This window comes from Suricata suricatta, chromosome 5, assembly GCF_006229205.1.
Source record: "Suricata suricatta isolate VVHF042 chromosome 5, meerkat_22Aug2017_6uvM2_HiC, whole genome shotgun sequence".
Taxonomy (NCBI): Eukaryota; Metazoa; Chordata; class Mammalia; order Carnivora; family Herpestidae; genus Suricata; species Suricata suricatta.
The window spans coordinates 28,400,113-28,423,959 of record NC_043704.1 but is presented as its reverse complement, the minus strand read 5'-3'; the positions used below and the strand labels follow the sequence as shown (position 1 = coordinate 28,423,959).

The window sequence follows — 23,847 nt, the reverse complement described above, 5'->3', positions numbered from 1 at the left end:
AAACAAACAAAAAAAGAGAATATTTAAATTAACCTTATTTATTTTATTGATCAATCTCTAATGATTGGGACCCTTCCAGTATCCTACCGTGGAACAAGAAAGCAGATTCCCCTCCCCACTCTGTCCCAGAAGTGTGATCTGTTTTCTATTTAATAAAAGGCTGACGGGTTGGGGCAGGGAAGGGAGGGACGGCACTCTCCTTGTGCTATCAGACTAGCTTATTAGTGAAATACACATTGGTTTCTTGGTAAATAATTTAAAAATTAATTGATAAGTAATCTTTCACATTTTCACAGCTCTTAAAAATGTTTTTCTTAACATTGAATATGAATTTCCTTGTTTATTTTTAAAAATCCAGTTTGTTCTCCATCTTTGGCTCCATACCCTGAATGCCCTATACTGTGGTACATATTTTCTGTCCAGGTTTTTACATCCAGCCTGAGGGGTACAGTGGTATGTTTCCTCTGAATTCAGCAGTTTGTTAAGCAGCCTTAATAATAACAAATTCAATAACCTGTGATTCCTATTACCAGTTGCGTAGATTTGCAGGACACAGTAGTTTCAATAATTTGGCCTGATTTAAGAGACTATCACTGACTAAAGTAGACTGTTTTAAAAGTTTTTAATAGTGTGCTTAAATTATAGCCTTATTTCAATATGTCCTTGAGAATACTATTTTGTTAAGTATCTATAAACACCAATGAGTAATATTTTAGGTTTGTTTCTTAATTGACATAGTCCCTGGTGATAAAACATTTTATCTCCTACACTATTATTTAGTAAAAATTATTGATTTTACTCTGATACAGAAAACATCTCTTTTGCTGAAATAGTTGTGGTCTAGTAATATAGAAGACCTCTAGTCTCCTGAATCACTCATGTTGAAATATCCGGTGTGGGCTCTGAGAGTTTAAATTTCTGGAACCAACAGACAACTAATAAATTAAAAATGATTGTATGTAAGATAACTACTTTAAAATATTTTCTAAATCGTAAATTTTAAATATAAAACTGTATGCAATTTATGGATGAATCAAACTGCCGAGGAAACCCTAGATTTCTTGCCTATTGGAGCAAGAACATTTCAAATAGTAAATACCTCACTTCTAGTTTGGGTATTCACTACAAATAGTGTGTTGTACACTTTCTTTTGATTATTGCTACTCACACTTAAGTATTTGCTCATACTGTCCTTGCGTTTTTCACTCACTGGCATATCATGAGCGTCATTCCATGTCCAGGTATATGGTTTTACACCATCCTTTTTAAAACCTGCATAGTGTCAAATAGCCTGTATTTCTATAATTAACAGATTTGGACAAAGAAGAATTTTAAAGAATGTCTTTCTGTAAATACCCTTGAGAATTTAGGAATGAAGGATAGTCAGAAGTGGGATCTGTGGGTCACCGGGCGTATTCATGTAAAAATATAAGTGCTGCCAAATTTCCCTTCACAAAGCTGTACTATGTTATAGTTCAAGTGCTAAAATAAATTTTATGGAACTTAAAAAACTAAATTAGAGAAACAGTACCTACATGTACCATATTAAACATATGTAGATATTGTATGAGGAATTTGTCTTTAAAAGTGAAGGTTGACTTCACAGTCTGTAAAATCTTGGCATTTGCAACAACGTGGATGGGACTGCAGGGTATTATGCTAAGTGAAATAAGTCAGTCAGAGAAAGACAAATATCATATGGCTTCACTCATATGTGGAATTTAAGATACAAAACAGATGAACATAAGGGAAAAGAAGCAAAAATAATATAAAAATGGGGGGGCAAAACATAAGAGACTCTTAAATACAGAGAACACACACAGGGTTGCTGGAGGGGTGGTGGGAGGGGGATGGGCTAAGTGGGTGAGGGGCATTAAGGAGGGCATTTGTTGGTATGAGCACTGGGCGTTATTCATGGGGGATGAGTCCCTGAAATCTACTCCTGAAATCATTATTGCACTGTATGCTAACCAACTTGGATGTAAATAAATAATACATTTTTAAAGAAGTGAAAGGGAAAATGGGTGAAGCCAGTCTAAAGACTAAAGCTTATTTTTAGTTGAAATAGGAAGTTTTCCCTTTTCATACTTAATTTATATATCCTGGGTTTGTTTAGCATTCTGTGGGAATCTGAAATGGTATGTCTGCTTTTTCTGTCTGCTGCTCCCTGTGTTCATGTAATATCACAAAAGCAAGGGATTTAAAACATGTTAATAGAAAAACCAGCTATTAGAACTCATAAAAATTATTTCATTCTCTCCAGAAGATATTTCTGTTAGATTTATAGTCAGATTAAGATCAGGAGCATTTTCATTGCCCATGTTGATTATGTATGTTTCTTTTTTTATTCACTGCCCTAATCTGTTACTTCTATATGTTTGTTATACAATATGATAATAAGTAATAACAAAATGTGTTTAGAGGTAAGAATATAAGCCTTATTTTTACCTTTAATGACTTGAATCTCACAAGCATGTCATGCCAATGAGAGAAGTAAAATAGTTTTTTATTGAATGCAAAAGTAATATTTTGAAAGAAAAACATCTGATTGTCGTATATGTACAGTTCTAGTTCTCTCCTGCTGTACTTATGCTAGACAAACCTGTAATATTTTCTAAGATGAACTAAAGGATTGTCCAGCTGTCTCTCCTTGCTCCATCAGCTTAGAATAAGAAAGTGAAATCCTTCCACTCTTGTAATATGGAAAAAACTGTCACTGCTATTAGAGTAAATACGTTCACAACAGAGACATAATACGTAACAAGTATGAACATTCTTTCTTAAGGTATGGAAGTTATTTTTTGAACTTGTCATGGTCTATAGAGAAGCATATGCTCAATTTGGGTGATTTTATTTCTATTGGCCATGGTAGGTTTCCATGAGTTAAAGTATGTAACTATTGAACTTTAATGGTTCACATTTAAAATACTGTAATAAAATATGAAACCTACTTATTTTAGTATCATAAAATGGAGTAGAGAATATTATTTTAAGGCATCAAAAGTTTTCTTTGATATATATGTAGTATGTTTTAATATAAATAGTAATTTTAGGTGTGCATTATAACTAACTAAATTTTTTGCCATTGTCATTTGGAACAAATAAATAAGCAGACTTTGCTCAGGAGATTTTAAAATTTAAGAGATGCTTCTGGTGTTAGCCCTTTCATAACTTTCTACTCAACTTCAGTTTTAATAGCCATATAAAATACATTTCTTAAACTTCAACTTTTGGTTAAAGATAAACCAAATCTAACTTAAGAAATTGCAATTCACATAATCATAATTAGCATTTGGGGAGGGATAAATAGTTTTGAATAACCATTTACATTTATTAGCTTTATTTAGAGAAAAGTAGAAACTTTCAAGATCTTAGTCAAATTCAGTTTGCCAAATGTGCATTAATCCTGCTTTTTGGGATGTTTGAATTTAAATTAGTGTACCCTTAGCTGATTGACATGTGTGGTGGCATTTGTGGTTCTTGAAATATCACACACAATGTGTGACAATTACTTTTATTGTACATTGTGCAGCTTATAATAAGCATTTAAAAATATTACATTATTTTGTACTTTGGTATTTGGTGATTCATGAATTTTTGTTCCTTTCTCTTTAAAAATATGTTTATATAGTTGGGGCAACTGGGTGGTTCCACTGGTTAAATGACCAACTCTTGGTTTCGGCTCAGGTCATGATCTCATGGTTTGTGAGACTGAGTCCCGAGTTGGGCTTTGTGCTGACAGTGCAGAGCCTGCTTGGGATTTTCTCTCTTCCTCTCTCTGCGCCTTTGTGCTTGCTCTCACTCTTGCGTGCACACGCGCACTCTCTCTGTCTCCCTCTCTCTCAGATAAACTTAATAAAAAATATGTTTATGTAGGGGCGCCTGAGTGGCTCCGTCATTTAAGCATCCAACTCTTGATTTTGGCTCTGGTCATGATCTCATGGTCATGGGATCCACCAATAAGGTAATATTGAAGAAGCCAGAGCTGTCAGCGCAGGGCCTGCTTCAGATTCTCCCTCTCTCTCCTTCTCTCTCTCTCTCTCTCCCTTCTCCTGTCCCCCTCGTATGCATATTCTCTCTCTCTCACAAGATCAACAAATATTAAAAAATATCTTTATGATGGGGAAGAGGCACTGGGTGTTGTATGGAAACCAATTTGACAATAAACTATTTAAAAAAATATCTTTATGTAAAACATGAATCTTTTTTTATGAAAATAATTTTCTGAGGTTTTGTCACATTTCATGCCTATTGCAATGAGGCATTTAATTTTTAAAAACTAGTCATTTTAAAAGATTTTAAATATAGTTACCATTAGTATAAACTTCATATTTGTTAGTAATCTTTTTCTTAAATTAGTCAGAATTCCAGTAGGAAAATTAAATTTAAAACAGGGAACTGTCAGTTTCTAGTTTTTAGTGTGAAAACTATGATCATTTATGCTATAAGAATATATTTGTGTGTGTGTATATAGTGTATCTTACAAGTTGTTTTGTCAAGGTTTTTGAATGGTGGTTGATTGTAGTAAGTATATGACCGTTTCTGGTAGTAATAGTGAGATAGTATTGAAAAAGCCAGAGACTTGAGCTATTAAATCATAATTTTAACTAGCGTCTGGCTCTTAGGTTAGAAAAGTTTTTAAGATATTTATTTATTTATTTTGTGAGAAAGAGAAAGGGAGTAAGGGAGAGTGAGGGAGAGAGACAATCCTAAGCATGCTTTCCACAGTCAGCATAGAGCCTGACTTGAGGCTCCATCTCACAAACTGTGAGATCATGACCGGACTCAAATCAAGATTTAGACACTTAACCTGTTGAGCTACCCAGGCACCACTTGGTTAGAAATTTTAATGTAAAAAACTATCATGGAAGAAGGAGAGTTTTTAGAAGATTTTTTTCTTCCCTGGTTGTGTATTATTCCCATCCTTAGATTTTTCAAGAGGTGTGGAAAGCTTTTGGGAAGAAGCTGAATTTTAACCATTTGCATACCCAGTCGAATTTGTGATGCCAGCAGTGCAGATACATATAAGAATGCCAATGCTAACACCCTGTGCCTAACATTGCAGTGGAGAGAACAAAAGGTTATAATAAGTTTTTTTGTTATTTTGTTTCAGCATTGGTTTACCAAACTACCACCTGTGTTAACATTTGAATTATCAAGATTTGAATTTAATCAGGCATTGGGAAGACCAGAAAAAATTCACAACAAATTAGAATTTCCTCAGGTTTTATATCTGGACAGGTATGGTTTGGTATACAGCATGACAACTGTTAAGTAACCAAGTAAAGAATTATTATTGTGTTTAGAGAAAATTTTTGCTTAATTTCTTTAGAATTAATTGTTCCTTTTTTGCATAATATGTTTAATACTATTTGTCAAGGAATGTGGAATTCTCTTTCTATTTAGAAAATTATCGTTCCTGGGAATAATATTATAGGAAACTAAAATATTTATATTTGTATTACAGTTGTCACAATTTTCAAAAAATACTATTTTGTGTTGTCTGATACTTTATTGTAAAAATTTTAATGAATGGATCTTCTGTGATGTTGGCTAGACTTAATACTGTGTCTATTTCTATAATATTTAGAAAAAGTAATGATAATTTTTCTTTTTCCTGATAGGTATATGCACAGAAACAGAGAAATAACAAGAATTAAGAGGGAAGAAATCAAGAGACTAAAAGATTACCTCACAGTATTACAACAAAGACTAGAAAGGTATTATAGCTTGAAGAAGTTATGAGCTAACTATAGGAAGTCATATTTTTAGTGACTCTCTAGAATCTTTTATTTTAAATTTGCTTTGGGTGATTTATAATTCTAGTAATAATCACTCTAGATTGATATTTTGCTTGAGTAGTTTAGTTTTGAGTTTTGTTAGAAACTAATTTATGGTTGACATTAATGATTATTTTACTGTTTAAATTTAAATATTTTCACTGTCAACTGTTAATACTCATGGTACTAGAAATAGATGCAGAGTTAAACTAATCTTTAAGAAATCCAAAACAAAGGGACACTTGGCTGGCTCAGTCGGTAGAGCATGTAACTCTTGATCTCTGGATCGTGAGTTTGAGCCCTACATTGGGTGAAAAAATTACTTTAAAAAAAAATACAAAGTTAAAGTAATCTAAAATTTCCTTCTTGTAGGAGACTAAATATCACTCTTTAGTTTCCATTAAAATGAATGGTGACTGGGTTTTTCTCCTTAATACAGGAGATACAAACTCAGATGCCTTCTCGGGCCTCATGGAGGCTTTATGAAGAAGGGAAGCAAGTATGTGTAAGCTGGTCAGCGAGAGAAGCCTAGAGGGCACATCCCTGTGGCGAGGGAGCGCCTACTGTCTGCACCAGACAGAGGTGTCACCTGTAATACCACATGTGAATGCCCCTCAGTGTTTTTGAGAGCTTCCCAGAAGATGCCAGAATCTAGACAGGAAGAAATGCTCTGTAATTGAGACAAAGTCTACGGGCTGAAATATGGCCTGAGACATCCCAGCCTGCAATCTCGGATTAATCTGTATCTCCTGTTTTAGTATTAATTTTCTAATTAATTGCCCCAAATTTTTAAACAAAAATAGTGTATCATATTTCAATAATTTTTATTTTTAAAAGGTATCAGTAATCATATTAAGAACTAATCAGAGGTAAAAGGTAGAATGATAATATTAGTCACAATCTTAGTCATGAGGCCACATGACAGATCTAAAAATAAAAACGGTCTCAGGATATGGAACTGTCTGTTTTCATTTTCCTATTGGGTTACAACTTAGAGCAGCATTTAAAATTTATAACAGTATATGGACACATTCAGTTGTAATTAGCTTTGTTTTCCTTAATTTGGAGAACATTTAAGTTATTTCAGTTTTAACATGTTCATTTGAGAGCAGAATTAATTTCATTGTTGAAAGATTTATTTTTATCATGTTTTATAACAGTTATTGAAAACAATCAAATGTGCTTTATATACAGCTAAAAGCATTTGTGGCATTTTATGGTTGACAGATATTTAAGCTACGGTTCGGGCCCCAAACGATTCCCCTTGGTAGATGTTCTACAGTATGCGTTGGAATTTGCTTCAAGCAAACCTGTTTGTACATCTCCTGTTGATGATATTGATGCTAGTTCCCCACCCAGTGGTTCCATACCACAGACGTTACCAAGGTAAAGAGTTTTCTTTATACAAGGGCCAGCTCTGTTACCTATATTACACAGTGATAATTGATGCCTTTAAAAAGGTTTTATCAAATGCACTTTGAGATTTATTTTAGTGGACTCTAAAAATATTAGATTCCCTTAGAAGATTGCATATCTTCTGGGCGCTTTCTTATTTTATTGTTTCAGTAGATTTTATCGTTGTGAATTGAAGTTTTAATCCTATCTATTTCTGTTTGGAATTGTACTTTAGGTTGTTTTGGTATATATTTCCACCTTTTATCCATGAAAATACCATTGAGTTGTAAGCAGATAAATATTATATAATTCCAGTACATATAAAATTTGTTGAAATGATTAAACCATTTCTTCTATAAAGCCACTGTTTCATCATTATAATAATATATTCATCATATTGGGAATCTCATTGGATATTAAATTAATCCACATACTTTTTTTTTTTTTTTTAAGGAGTTTTCTGTTTGAAAATATAAGCCAATTTAATGCTGTGTGTTTGGCACGGTTTTTCTTCAGAGCTTCAGATTAGAAAGTTTAATAATAAATATTTTATGCTTTAAAAATCCAGCACAGCAGAACAACAGGGGGCTCCTTCTACAGAACTGCCAAGCGCATCGCCCGCACCGCTCGCTGCCGTTTCATCGAGGTCGGTGGTACATAAACCCTTCACGCAGTCTCGGATACCTCCAGATCTGCCCATGCATCCGGCACCAAGGCACATCACAGAGGAAGAACTTTCTGTGCTCGAAAGCTGTTTACATCGCTGGAGGACGGAAATAGAAAATGACACCAGAGGTAGGAAGCTTCTCACCGTCATTTCAGTTGGAGATGTGTAGTGTTAATATTGAGAAGGGAAATCACTTCTGGGTTTCATATGTAAATATTATAAAGGTTTTCTTTTAGTTAAGTTTTTTTTTTTTTTTTTTGGTAAGATACTAGTCTGGCTACCTGTTTTTCTGATCTTAATATCAGGTTCAGGGAGGTCAAAGATTTTCCCTGGGCTACTTAGTTGATTAATGACATAGCAGATGGTCTGATTTTCTAGTTTAGGGCTCTAAATTTATATCAAACTGGTATTCACAGCTACGTCACTAGTGAAAAATCATACAGCATTAAATCTTCTATTTGTCAATTAGGTCCTTCCCCTAATGTTTGCATAATGAGTAAAATTGATAGAAACATTTTTTTAGGTTTAAGAATTAGAAATGTGAGTTTTAATTTTCAATATGTTCTAACAGAGATTTCCAGATAGGATCTAATAGCTCAGTGCCTGTCTGTTACGTGTTTTAACTGGCATGTAGCAAAATTAGAAAATAAGGACAGTGCTCTGTTGGGAGTAGGAGTGAGCACGTGTGCGTGTGGGTATGTGTTGGTGTGAAGTTGCCATCTGGCCTTTCCTGGTGGGAACTCTCCTTTATTGTGAAATTATGTCTTGCTATTTTACTGTTGTTACAATATCCTTTTTCCTTTATTTTAATGAAATCATGTTAATATTTTATGACAGATTTTATTATACTTTTTCCTTACATGTCAAAATATAATATGCAATATTACTGTTTTATTCTAATTTTGTTTTTCTATGAAAAAAGAAAATTCTAAGAGCTACATTTTATACCAAAAGATTGGAATTATGTTCAACAATCTGGATTGTTGTATTTTAGATGCCCAACTTGCCTCTTCATGACAATATGTAAATAAAGAGTAGTCCTAATGTCATATAACATAATATAAATAGGGTATGATTGTTGACTAACAATTAGCATTAGTGGCTGTAAACATCTTCCTTTATATTTGTCATATATAAGGACATTTTTTACATTTGAATTCATTAGTAAACATTTACTGAGCACTGTACTAGGTATTGGATAATTTTCTGCTGGACTTGGCAGATTGTGTTTGTTTTTATAAGATTTCTCTCAAAGGGGTGGAAGCTAGGACGCTTTTGACATCAAGGTAGTCATTGAGGAAGGAAAGAAATGAACAGATAGAATCTACTTTTTGGAGAAAACTGACACAGGTAGGTCATTGACAAGAGGTGAGAGGGAGGGAGTAATTAGGGATGATTCTCTTAGTTTCTAATACTGGTATGAGTAGATAGATGGAATATACTTTTGAAAAGAGCAAACTGGTGGGAGAGCGGGTCCCTACCTTGGAGGGGGAAATAGGAATATGATGAGTCCACTTTGGCCATTTTAAGTTTAAGGAACTTGGGAGACATTCATATGATAAGATTTTGGACTTTAGTACTTAATACTTTGGACTTTAATAATACTATGGACTGGGTAAGATTTTCCTTGAAATACTTATTTACTCTCTTTTATCCCTGTTGTTAGTCTTCGCATTATTTTTTAAACTTTGTGTAATATTCCAATATCTGAGTAGAATATAATTTATTTAATTTCTATCTGGATACTCACTGCAAATGGTGCTGGCCCTCTACATACATACTGACACACTTTTGTGAGTAGGATATATTCTTAAAAGTGTCATTTCTGGGCATACCTGGGTGGCTCAGTCGGTTAAGCCTCCAACTTCGGCGCAGGTCATGATCTCATGATTAGTGGGTTCAAGCCCTACGTTGGGCTCTGTGCTGACAGCTTGGAGCCTGGAGCCTGCTTTAGATTCTGTCTCCCTCTCTTTCTGCCTTCCGCCCTGCTCACACTCTGTCTCTCTTTCTCTCAAAAATAAATAAACATGGAAAAAATAATCCCAAGAGTGTATATTTTAAATTGTAACTGTTTAAAAATTTTTCTCCTAAACATTGAACCAGTTTTTATTCCCACTAACTGTAAGAAAGAGCCTGTCTTCTCAGGTCCTCCTCACATCCTCCTAGCTTTTTAAATTGCGGTAGCCTAAAAGTTGAGAGAATGGTATTTTAGTGTCTTAATTTGCATTTCCTTAATTTTGAATGAAATTCTAACTTTTTATAAATTTCTCACATATGACATTTACTCATTTTTTTATATTAGACCATTTATCTTCCTTTTACTGCTTAATAGAAACTTTAATGGTATGGGTATTAATTTGTTGCCTGTATTGTGTGCTGTGGGTATTATTTTCTCAGTTTATCTTTGTTATATGACTGTTTTATGTTGATTTTATTTTGTTTTTATAATGTAGATTTTCCTTTTTTTAAAAAAAATTTCAAGTTTATTTTGAGAGGCAGAGCACACATGTGTGCATGCATGAGCAGTGGAGTTGGGAGGGGCAGTGGGAGAGGAAGAGAGAATCCTAATTAGGCTCCATGCTATTAGTGCAGAGCCCTGTGTGGGGCTTGATCCCATGAACCATGCATGAGATCATGACCTGAGCTGAAATCAGGAGTTGGTCGTTTAACTGACTGAGGCATGCAGGCACCGCTGTAATGTGGATTTTCTTAAGTTTGGGGAGAGAGTCTTATCTTTTCCTTTATGGTTACTAGACTTTCTGTCAGTCCTAAAAAAAAAGGTCTTTCCCCACTCTGAACTTATGAATATTTTTATGTAGTCTTTCACGGTTTCTTCTTGATTCTTTTCAACAGCTTCATAGTATAGGGTATACGGTAATTTTATCATTTCCTCATTAATGAATATTTAGGTTGTCTCTAGTTTTTTAATTGTTATGGGCAATATAGCTGTGAATAATTTTGTAGAATGGATTTCTACTGGAAGTAGAGGTAGTAAGGTATTGGGAGTCTCAACATTATTTCCATTGGTGATTGTAAGTTTTTGTTCAGTTACCTGTATGTATATAGAAGGTACGTGGTAATGTTATTTTATTTCAAGCCAAATTTTTCCTATTTTCTATAAATGTGTAAGGGGCTTTTGATTTTTATTTATTTTATTTATTTTACTTATTTTTAATTTTTATTTTTTTTAGAGAGAGTGAACAGAGGGAAAAGGCAGAGAAAGAGAGAGAATCTTAAACAGTCTGCATGCTCAGTGCGGAGCCTGACTCAGGGCTCTATCTCATGACTGGAAAGTCATGACCTGAGCCGAAGTTGAGTCAGATGTTTAACCAGCTGAGCTACCCAGGGATCCCTAGATTCAGTTTTTATTGGAACTTACCTTGATGTATTTGAACAAAGTTTACTTTTATAGACTTGGCACATTTTCTAAGTGAACCACACTTGTTTTGGTTTTTAATTCTGCATTTGTGCTGTATCTTTTATTAAGGAGAACTATATTTCATCTTATACAGACTCCCAATAGTGATATTTATAAGAAAAGTTTTAAGAATTTTTCTTTGTTTCTCTAACATATTGGTAGGAAAACCATTTGTCCCTTTCTTATGTCTGGTAGAGACTTACTTGATGTTAATCATTAAATTATGTCTTCTATCCTTAGATTTGCAGGAAAGTATGTCAAGAATCCATCGAACAATTGAACTCATGTACTCTGACAAATCTATGATCCAAGTAAGTTAAGTTTTGTGTTGGTAAATGCTATCAAAATTATTTACATATTTTATTTATATTATTAACCAAGTTCTTAACCTAATTCACCTTATATGTTTTGTTATAAAATTGCTGAGCTTAAAGACTCCATATTAATATTTTTCACACTGAATTGTATTCTCATACTATATTTGTTTTTTATTCTCTTGATTATTTTACAATAAAACTTAGCAAAACTTTTAAGAAGGTCTTAGTATTTAAAACAAGTACAAGGAAGAAATTATATGATCCATTAAGGATGGTTTTTTTTTAATTTGTTTTTTGTTTTTATTTCATTTAAGGATGTTAAGATTGTAGGGGGAAGTATCTAGGGCTCAGTTACATTTTAACTTTTTATATACATTATGTAGGCCATGTTGCTAATTCATCAATTTAATATTGTGAAGATTTAGCCAAATAGCACCATATAAAAATATTCATCATAAATTCTTTATTTGAAGAAAATACGTTTCAAAGTTTTGAAAATCATCCTATTTATACACACACTTTAGCTTACTTAATTTTCCGTTTCTTATTTCATAGTGTAATTTTTTACAAACTTTTTATCATAGTTTTGTTAATAAAATATTCTTCTGTGGTATTCTCCAATCAAATAATGTATGGGTTTCCAGGAATGTGGTATTAATAGACTCTTAACTGTGGTTAAACTCTTCTATTTTCACATGTAGGTTCCTTATCGCTTACATGCTGTTTTAGTTCATGAAGGCCAAGCTAATGCCGGGCACTACTGGGCATACATTTTTGATCATCGTGAAAGCAGGTGGATGAAGTACAATGATATCGCTGTGACAAAATCATCATGGGAAGAGCTAGTGAGGGACTCTTTTGGTGGTTATAGAAATGCCAGTGCATACTGTTTAATGTACATAAATGATAAGGCACAATTCTTAATAAAAGGTAAGAGCATGAAATATATAGGGTGGTCTGTATTTTCAAATAAGTAGCGCTTGCATGTGACTCCAGTCTCTGGTGTGATTGATTAAGTGTAATTGACTGGGAAGGTGATTGGATATGATTAGCGAATGCAGTTGGCCTCTTGTAAGTGAGAAACTGGAATTGAAGAGTAATGTGATCAAGGCTGACAATTGGAATATATTTTGTCTGCAAAGTTAACTATTTAGTAACTATCAAAAAATGTACATCTGACCTGTTTCTCCTTGCTAAAATCCCTTTAAGGATCATATCCTACATTGACATTGACTTCTATTTAAGCTCCTTAACCTAATGTATAAGGTGTCTATTTTCTGGCCTCTGATGGTCTCTCAAGCTTCATTATAACCATTGTCCATTTCAGACTTCATATTCTTTACTGATATTCGAACTACTTGTATTCTCTTCACACCAAATGATTTCCCACATTTTTATATATATATAATTTTTAATTTTTTGGCAGTGATGTTCTTATTTTTTTCTTATTTTGTGTAATTTCTGCTCATCTGTCAAGTTTCAATTCAGGTATCACTTGCTCTGCCAAGTTATTTTTTTGACCATTACCAAAAAATATCCCTCCTTGTGTTTTCATAGCATACTTCTGTCAGGCGCTTAGCGTGTTTTAGAACTGTATGTTGACATGCCTTTTCCACTTCCCTCTGATCTGCTCAGAGCCAGGGGCCATGCCATACTATGTATGTCTTAATAGTTTTATTTCTTGTATTCTAAAATAGGCTTGGCATATAGGAAAAACTCAAAGGTTTTTTGAAACTCATATAATCAACTTTCCAAAACTAGCTAGTCTGTCCATCTGTGACTGAAAATGGAAATGTATTTTGTGGCTTAGTAACGCATTTAAATACTACTACATAATGCTTTAAAATACCTTACTATATTCATTAGTTTTCAAATTGCATGTAAGTATATTGCTGTACATAACTACTTTAGGTGAAAAAGTATTTTAGTTCTATTTTGAGCTATGTAAGGTTATGAGTTATTTTCATTTTGTGATAATTTTTATTTCATAAATAAACATCTAGTGTTTTCTTACAATGGAAAAAGCAGTCCTGTGTCAATGAGTAGGAGATGATTATGGCTTTATATTTTGTTCCATTGTTTTATTCGTTAGATTAAAAAGAAAAAGCTAAAAACATTTCTCATAATGGATTATCAAATATTTGCATCATTGTTTTTCCAAGCATTTGTTTGAGTTTTCTTAGTTTTTAATATTGATTTTCTAAATGGTAATAATTCATACTTTAAATCCCATTTGAAATGCATCCTATTTTGGGCTTTGTATTTTTCCTTTAATTCTTAATTTTATATTAGTTTTTGAAATATGATTTGCAGAGGAGTTAAATAAAGAAACGGGGCAGGCTCTTGTTGGAATAGAAACATTACCACCGGATCTAAGAGACTTTGTTGAGGAAGACAACCAGCGATTTGAAAAAGAATTGGAAGAATGGGATGCACAACTTGCCCAGAAAGCTTTGCAGGAAAAACTTTTAGCATCTCAGAAGTTGAGGGAGTCTGAGTCTTCTGTAACAACAGGTTGGTATAGTTTTATTAAATTGATTTTATTATCAATATATTTATTATTGATATTATATTATAATAATAAGATATGCTCATTTAAAAAGAAAACTTTAATTATCTTAAAATATGAAGAAGCCAGTAAAAATCATCTGAAATTTCATCACTCAGAGATAACCACAGATAACGGCTTAGCTTAACCCCTTTGCCAGGCAGCACTGTATACATACGCATATATATCTGTTTCAAGTTAAATGAGATGATTTTGCTAGCTCTTTATTTACTTATACTGCCTAATTTGATTGGGCTTGACCCTTGGCCAGAAGCATAGAAAAGCCATGAAACAAGCAGTAAAACACACCTTTTCACTAGAGCTATCAGGAGAATGAACTCTAGAAATTTCCCCTTTGAACAAAATAACACTATTGGTATATCCGTATATATTTTGTGTAATTACATTATTATTATAGAGGAATTATGTGATTTTTTCAGAATCTTTATTTTTATGGTTTATTTACTTTGTGAGAGAGATGGGGGAGGGACAGAGAGAGAGGGATAGAGAGAATCCAAAGCAGGCTCCACTCTGTCAGCGTAGAACCTGACATGGGCACCCGTTTTCAGAATTTTTAAAATTAAAAAAAAAATTAGCTGAAACTAAGTATATAATTATTTTAAGTTAAATGTATAGTCCCATAAAACAGAGGTCAAGGTATAAAAGTATAAATATTTTAAAATTTTCTAAAGTTATTAGCTGATGAAATCAGTAAAATATCCAGAGTAAACCCAATGTAAAAATAAACATATGATTCTAGCGAAATTGAAAATAAAGTCTTCTGATTTAAAAAAATTTTTTTTTTTTTAATTTTTTAATTTATTTTTTGAGAGAAAGACAGAGAGCAAACTGGGGAGGGGGAGAGAGAGAGGGAGACACAGAATCTGAAGCAGGCTCCCGGCTCCAAGCTATTAGCACAGAGCCCGATGCGGAGCTGAAACTCATAAACTGTGAGATCATGACCTGAGTCAAAGTCGGACACTTAACCAACTGAGCCACCCAGGCGCCCCATCTTCTGACTTATTTTTTTTAAAGATTACTTTCATCATCACAGAGTTGTTAACATATTTTAGGGCAACATATTTTCTACTGTGAAAATGTGCTATTTCTCTGTAGTATTGGAGAAAGGAGAAGAGATAAATGCAGATATTTTAGTCAAACTCCTTTGTCTCCTTTTTTTATAAGTTTCCAGGGATCTTTTCAAATAATCTTTTTATGCCACATCTGCATGTTTTGTTTTTATTTTTTAAGATTGCATTTTAGGTGTTTAATTTCATCTTTTACTGATAGATTACCATACAGATTACCTCACCAAATTTTAGCGTTATCATTTGAACTTTAGAAGAAATTACTCTCTCAATGGAAGACATACAGTACCGCAGTATGGTATTGTGAATGATGTAGACACACACCGATCTGTCGAGACTTGTGAACTTGTTTTCATATATATTGAGTAGTTGAGTCCTTGATCTTGATGTTAATAGGCATTGATTCAGAATTTTTAAGAAACCAAGATAATGGTGTTATACCAATACCACCATTGCAGTGCGGTCAGCTCTGCCATGATGCAGGACTGTGCTTCTTTCCCTGCAGTAAGCCACCATGTAGGCCACATGAATGTGTGTGGTTTCACAGCAAATCAGTTTCATTGTAGTGACTTTGACTACTTCAGTAGGTGATGAAAAAATTCAGTAGATATCAAGAGGTTTCTGTGCTCAGATCATAGTGTATATGTCATAGTTCCTTTCATTTTTGAGCCAGTTCCAACCCTTTGTGATTGCATCCCTTACCCCTCTTATCTTCTGTACATATCCTTCCCAGACTTCCCCCTGGAACTTATGCCACTGGAGCTACTTTGTTCTACTTCCATTAGCTTTCATGGACACCTTTTCCATGTGGCTGTTCTTATTAGTGGGAGAATGTGGCTGACTAACTGGCATAAGAGATGGTGGTACCTAAGCACTCAGATGAATCCTACATTGATTGGTTAATCTCCAACTCTGTTCTTGGCTCACCTGTATTTTGTGGCACCAAAATATTAAATGCTATACAGTCTCTTCTCCCACAAGAATAAATTTATACACTTAACACATTTCATTTCTGCTTAAACTAACACATATTCCCCATTAATACTTCTGTCTGACAAGACTAACCAACTTTGCTCTATCATTTACATTCTCTCTGTACAAAAGGCCACATCTATATGCCCCATACCCTTTATCCTGATTAATATTTCCTACCGTATACTTTAAATGCTGTTTTTTAATTTCAAAAAATACTAGTAGGTATTGGCTATATATTTTCATGTCTCTCTTTTTAGTATTAAAAAAAACCTTGAGAATGCAGATGTATTTCTGAGAAGAATCAGAATAACTAAAATATAAAGAGACACAAGTGGTCAGTTCACATATAACTATTACGGTAATTATCTTCCAGACTGGATTTTTAGAAAGCAGTGTCACTATTGCTTCAGTTGGAAACATTGAGTCCTCTGTAGAATTGCTAGAAATACACGTTTTGAGTTAGGAATAGAATGTGCTGAGTCTGTAAATTTGGGGAGTGAGATTATTGTTTAAAAGATTGGTTTCTATTACTATTATTTCACATTTCCTATTAAGAAGTCCATCCTTTTTTGCAGGGGAATTTAATACATCACAGTTGAATAAGGGGACTCATTAATGTTTATTGGAACCACTTATCTCTCCTATCATTAGTAGAAAAATTTTACTTTAATGCCCATGTCATCTTCTTACTTCCTTTCACAGTCTCTGAAGTAATTTGCTCAATTTGGTATATTTTCAGCATATCAGAGAACCTGTATTTAAATCTCTCAGGTGTGTACTAGAATTGTGAGTGACTAGTGGAAGGTAATACAAGGAAGTCTTGTTCATAAAATTCATCATAGTGATTTTGCTTTCTTCCTTGCAAATCTTCTCAATAAAACTGTACTGTAAAAACTATTAAAATCTTGTTTCTTCTGAGTAATATTCCAAAGAAGAATATTAATTTAAATAGTATTAATGACATGAGTGTTTGTCCTCTTCTGCTAACATGTGACCAAGAAATCCATAGACCTCACTTCTCTAGTACCATTCCTTGGTTTACTGATGGAACTAGTAATAAATGATGGGACCAAAAATTATTTGGTTCTTTTCATGCTACCTTCTTAAACCTGCTTACGGCAAAGAAAACCTTACCTGAACACTTATGTAGAGATCTATTTAGTAGTTCATTACTATAAGTATATACGTCAGAATTACCTGGGGAATATTTTTGTGAGTGTAAACAGCATACTGCACCTATGTAAGATCGCCTAAGACTTAACTGGGATCAGCGTCTCTGAAGGAAGGGCCCAGAAAATATATTTTTAAAAAGACCTTCAGATAATTCTTAGGCATACTCTAGTTAAACAGTCTTGCTTCAGGCTATATTTATAAAACAGAAATTATTTGAAAGGAGAAAAGAGCTTTGCACTTTTACTTGTGTTTCTCCTATCTTATTCACTCACTTAGTAAGGACATCCTTAACAACCTGTAGAGCATACTCAGAATTTTTTTTAATGTAGAAAAATTAAGGTAAAAATGGTTAATATTGGTATGACTTGCACTCCGTAAGATTTCATAAGTTTACCTAGAGGTAGCATGCAGAAGTCTCTCTGGAACTTCTCTACAGATGACGGTCTACAAGTTAGAAACAAGCCGATACTCCAGGAAAGTACAGCCGGTTCCTGAGAGTAAGGCCTGGCAGAATGAACAATATCCTCAATATTCTCAAGTTCCCTTAAAGGAGGGACCGAGTGATGTTCTCATTTATATCTCCAGAATGTAGCATAATACATGACATATGGTAGATGACCCTTGAGTGTTTTCTGAATTGATATTCATTTCCTATGGAGATTTCAATAATGAGTTTCCTAGATGTGCTACTATTGACTGGAAATACTGACATGGTAAAAGTATAGCCAAAAAAAGTTATACATTAGAGAAGCAGGCTAAAAATGTGTGGTACAGGTGTAGCACTGTCCTAGGTAAATTTTAGGTTTAATTCTGGCTTCTAAGCCTCTACCCCCCATATTCCCATGATTCTGTTTGTGGGGGTTCCCAGGAATTTGAAGTCTTAAAAGTTTGTCTAGTGACTCTGTGCAGCCAGCTACCATGGCTCTTTATAGCCTGCTTTGGGGGAATCATTGATTTTAAATACATTTCTAGAAATGAATGTTCTTTATATCTTTGAAGCAATTCTCTTTATTCTTCTAAATGTGAATGTAATAAATCACCAGTAAGTCAAGATAGTAAATATTTCTCTTTTTTTTTTAAATATTTTTAAAGTTTATTTATTTTGAGAGAGAGAGAGAGCACATATTAGCACGTGAGCAGGGAGAGGCAGAGAAGAGGTAGAAGGAGCATTCCAAGCAAGCTCTGTGTTGTCAGTGTAGAGCCCAACATGAGGCTCAGTCCCACAAACCATGAAATCATGAACTGAGCAAGAATCGAGAGTCCAATGTGTGACCAACAGAGAGCCACCAGGAGCCCCTATGATTTAAGAGCAGATACTTGCTGAACAGAAAGCCAGTTGGTTATCAAGTTAACTCTCCTGTTAAGAATTTGAAGAGCATAACCAGGAAATACACATACATAAGTAGACTACTCCCAAGCCTTCCCAATTTCTCAGTGTGAAGGTGGACCAAAGAAGCAGGCTCGGAGTACTCCTAGAATGTTGGGCCTTCTATAATGTCTGAAGGTGAGAGAAGCCCCTACAATAAGAACATAAAACATGAATGGAAAGTCTCTTATGTGGAGGATGACCATTTAAAGATCTCGGTGAAGTACCCATAGGACAAATAAATGATTTGAGAGATACTTTAGGTACAGGGATATTATATACCTCCATAGAGAACTGGTAATCACCAGCCATATCCCAAATTGAAGCCTGAATGATAATATTAAACTGAGGGACCAATGAGTGTATCAAGTGTCAGAACACAGATAAAGAAAACAATGTGGTCTCCATTAATTGAGTTCCTACCATTTATACAGGCCAGCAGAGATCACGCTTTTGTAGGGTTACAGGAAGAACAAAAGCATTGTATGTATTTACATACACACAAAGCCAAACTCTTTGCCCGTTTTTTTTAACAACGAAGTGGAAATTGCCTACATGTGCAGGAATGGGAGTTGTATGAGCCCGCCATACAGTACAGCCAGTAAACATTGTATCGACATACAAACATGGCTGTTACATTATGGTAGAAGCAGTGTATTCAAATTTTTTGTTTATAAGATATGGGTACAGAAAGTCTGAAAATATATAAATTTTAAAATATTAATAGTGCTTATCTCTGGGTAGTGTAAGAACTTTTAATTTTCTCATTTTGGTTATTCTAGTAAACATGTTTTTTTAATTCTTCTGGTTTGACAAAATGAAGCCAAAACCTTTTCTGCTTTTTTATAAGGACCCTGTATCTGACTCCCTTGTAGTTCTTCTAAATCTATTTCCCTGTGAATACTTTGTTTCGTATAAGCCAGATTGTTGCCCGTTCTTTAAGGCCTTCCTCATGTCCCAAAGTCGTTATGACTCCCCCTCATGTTACCTGTGTAGCAACTCTTACCTTTCCTTCTCTGAGTCCCAGCTAATCTCACTACCTCATTTATGTTGTACCTTTTGATTTGCTTACCAATGTACAGGCTCATTAATAGCAAGGGTTTTATTAACCTTTTATCTGTCCCTACAGTGGCTTTGCATATGCTAGTTTTTCAGCCTGGAACCTTCCTTCTCATCTCCCAAGATAATTCGCTCTCCAAATCCTTCAAGATTCAGCTCATTTAGGTTTTCTTCTAGGAAACCTTTCTTAACATGCAGCATCATCCCAAGTGTGTGTATTGGGCCCACAGTGTTTCTCTAGAACCTCATGCATAACTCTGTTATTGTATTCAATACTTTGAATTATAACGGGGTATCTACTTATCTGATTTTACTGAGAGTTCCTTAAAGCGAGTGAATTTTATGTCAACTGTTTTTTCCCCATTACTAACATCTAGCACAGTACTGTAAAATGTCACAGGCTCAGTAAACATGCTGGATGAAGTTTGGGTTTTTGTTTCCAAACTCCCAGATGTCAAAACCTTGTGGGTTCATCTACTGTAACTCCAGGGCCACTCAAATGTAAGTTCCCCAGAAGATACATACACAAGGAAAATCTAGAGGAGAGAGTGCTGTATGAAATTTAGGCAAGATCATTCAACATAATTCATAAGGTTTTTAGACTCAAAACCTTTTAATTCCCTATACGGAATGAAATCTTGACCCTGGGGACCTAAGGTACATTTGACTATGTTGATCAGATAAAAGTACTCTTGTTTGTAGCAGTTTATTTTATGTAGACTGTCCACGTTCCAGTGTGCTAGCCCGGCGTCAGACTGGGTGAATTTCTTGGCCCTCATTGCATTAAGCTTACATCCTCCTTTCAGCTGGAGGTGTCCCCTAAGATTTTCTTCACCTCCCTCGTACAGGGCACTGAAAGAACATTGCAGTGCAAGGGCAGGAAATACAGAAATGAGGGCATTTAGACTTCTTTAAACTTCCCTTCTGTCACACACATGATAAGCATTCCTTCCGTAGTTTTCCTTGTCATAGTATATTTCACCTGTGTTATCCTTTCCTCCTGCCAGGAACTTAGACTCATCTGCACATCGGCCTCCAACCTTTAGGTCCAGCGTACATCTTCCGTTTTAGCAATTCTCTCTGCCTCTGTTGTCCAGAAGCACTGCCATCTCCTGCTCTTATTGCTCTGTACCTTCTAGTACTTTCACTGACTTCTAGTTTTACTTTCCTTTCTTATCCACTCTTCACATTGTAGCCAGAACTATTTTTTTTTAAACTTGCCACATTGCCATCGTATTTAAAACATTTATCCACTTTTATTCTCAAAACTTTTATTAGACTCGAAGGCCCTCATGATTTGGTCTCCATCTTCTCTTGCCATCTCTCTCCTATTATACTGTAGTCCAGCCACAATGACTTCCTTCCAGATCATCCTTCTGTCAGGGAATGGGATGATTAACCCATCATCCTTCAGCTAAAAAGTTTATCTCGTATTCCGTAATCTAAGTTTTCCCTCCCCCATTTGATTCCTAAAGTGTATTATAATATTGTCACAACTCATATGCATGATTCTTTTGATTAGTGACTTTCTCCAGAGTTGGCTCTAAACTTCACAGGAGTACAGACTTTGTTCACACTTTGAGTCTCACCGTCTAGCCTAGGGCCTGGCACATAGTTAAATGCTTAATTAAAATTTATTGAGTAGATAGAGTACCATGCATATATGTTGAAATTATAGTATTTCTTTTTGAATAATATTTTACTTTGAGGCATTTTTAAAAAATCAAATATTGGAAAGGATGACAGTAGTCTAGTGTCCCACTAGTTGGTTGAGGAAGGGCTCACTTAACCAATGCCAGGAACATTGTAGAACATTTAGTGTACTTTCTTATTCCACATATCCATTACTTATTAATTCATTTGTTCCATTAAATTATTGTGTGCTTATATATGCTAGGTGTTGAAGAAATAGCAATACAGAATTGAGATAGCATCCCTCCTTTTGAGATTCTCAGGGTCTACTAGGGGATATGGGCTTGAAATGAAAACAGTAGTAATCCAGTTATAATTGTGGTGAAGTGCACTGAAAAAAAAGAGTAAGTTACTTGAGTGCAGTGGTTCTCATGTGAGAGTGATTTTGCCCCTCAGGGCACGTTCAACAAACTGAAGACATACCTGGTGGTCACACCTGGATGGACCACATCACTTGCATCCAGTGCAGTGGTGCACACTAGATCTAGATTCCATCCAGATGCATCTAGATGCCACGGTGGGGAGGACAACCCTCCACACCAGAGAACCACAGTGACCACAATGTAACAGGTGCCAAAGCTGAGACACCCGGCTCTAGAAGTGGTATAATCAGGAATACTTTAAGTGGTATTTAAACAAAAAGATACATAGAAGTTCTTGGATGGGGGAGTGAAAGTGGGTGAACGTACAGGCAGAGGGAAGAAAAATGTGGAAAGAGCTGAAGGTTGAGAGGAAAACTTGTTTGGTGTATTAGATAAACTGTCCATTTTTGAGCAGAGATCAAAGGTCACAAAGTTCTGTTGGAGAGAGAGGCAGAGACCCACTTACATGAAGCAATTCGTGGACATTGAGAGTCCATTGTTGCACTGATGGATCTGGGGCTCAGAACCGAGATGATAGATAAAACTTTGAGACTTCTTTGTAGGGATAACATTTGAAGTCTTTTTTTTTTTTTTTTAATATTTATTCATCTTTGAGAGACACAGCATGAGTGGGGGAAGGACAGACATAGAGGGAAAGAGCTGTCAGCACAGAGCGTGCTGTGGGCCCCAAACTCCCAAACCGCGAGATCACAACCTGAGCCAAAGTCGGACGCTTAAACAACTGAGCTGCCCAGGCGCCCCTTGAAGTCTTGAATTTCTGTTAATTTCAGTTTGCTAGGTTGTAATGGTTTTTCCTTTGACAACACTCAGTTACCAGGACAGGTTTAGAAAAGATAGCAGGTTGGGTTTATTCAAGGTTGGGGTTTTGTCAGGTGGGAAAAAGGATTCTGTGGCCAGAGAAACAGCTGTGTTCTCTGTGGAAATTCAGACCAGGATTGTTATATAAACTATATCCCCTGCCCCCTTTTTTTGGTAGAATGTTACTGATTTTCCAAAATGAGATTTGCTATGATACAATGAATATTTTCTTTAGTAATCAACTACTTTTGAACCTGATTTTGGAGGGGGTTGTAAATTCTGGGGTAGGTGCTATATGTTTAGTGATATATTAAATAAAAGTAAAATTGATTACTGTATGACTTTGAATTAGAAATAACAGATTCATCTTAGGATAGGCTCTCTGTGGTTTGTATTAGATACACAACTGATTCTTTTCTTATGAAGCACAAGCAGGAGAAGCAGAATATCTAGAACAGCCATCAAGAAGTGATTTTTCAAAGCACTTGAAAGAAGAAACTATTCGAATAATTACCAAGGCATCACATGAGCATGAAGATAAAAGTCCTGAAACAGTTTTGCAGTCGGTAAGAACTTTTCTTTTAGCTCTCTGAACACAGCCATCTTGATGACCTTTCCCGCAGTGTAATGGAGAGCTTCCTGCGTGGGAGTCAGGAGAGAAGAGGCCAAGCGGCAGCTCTACCCTGACCGTGATCAGGGGCTGTGGACGGTACCTATCCCCCAGCCTGTAGTTCCCTCAGCTGTAACTTTTTTTAGTAAAGATTTTTTAAGCTTATTTATTCATTTGAGAGAGAGAGAGAAAGCGGGGGAGGCGAAGAGAGAGGGGGAGAGAGAGAGAGAATCTCAAGCAGGCCTCACAGTGTAGCCCAGAGCTCATTTTGGGGCCTGAACTCACGAACTGTGAGATCATGACCTGAGCTGTAATCAAGAGTCAGATGCTTAACTCACTGAGCTACCCAAGCCCCCCTAAAGCTGTAATTTTCTAAATAGCTTCTTTTTAAAACTAAATTTCTGTCTTCCTTTTAGAGAATTATGAAAAATCATAATCATAGACTAAGTTGATCATTTGATTTGGAACTTAACAAGGGAAGTATAAAATTTAGCATTATTTCTTTTTTTTCCCTCACCCCTTCCTCCGTCTTTGGTCTTCATACACTGAAATAGTTGGGAATATAAGGTAATAATTTT

At 35.0% G+C, this 23,847-nt stretch overlaps 1 protein-coding gene across 8 annotated transcripts in view; it reads left to right on the top strand.

The window, feature by feature from the left end:
- Positions 1-23,847, top strand: part of USP25 (ubiquitin specific peptidase 25) — a 140,796-nt gene that overhangs the window by 84,541 nt on the left and 32,408 nt on the right. For all 8 annotated transcript variants that reach the window (XM_029939125.1, XM_029939122.1, XM_029939124.1 and 5 more), the window contains 8 exons: positions 5,114-5,241; positions 5,625-5,720; positions 7,008-7,166; positions 7,744-7,970; positions 11,501-11,571; positions 12,279-12,507; positions 13,891-14,091; positions 23,086-23,225. In XM_029939125.1, the coding sequence (XP_029794985.1) occupies positions 5,114-5,241; positions 5,625-5,720; positions 7,008-7,166; positions 7,744-7,970; positions 11,501-11,571; positions 12,279-12,507; positions 13,891-14,091; positions 23,086-23,225 (1,251 nt within the window). The remainder of the gene's footprint in view (positions 1-5,113; positions 5,242-5,624; positions 5,721-7,007; positions 7,167-7,743; positions 7,971-11,500; positions 11,572-12,278; positions 12,508-13,890; positions 14,092-23,085; positions 23,226-23,847) is intronic.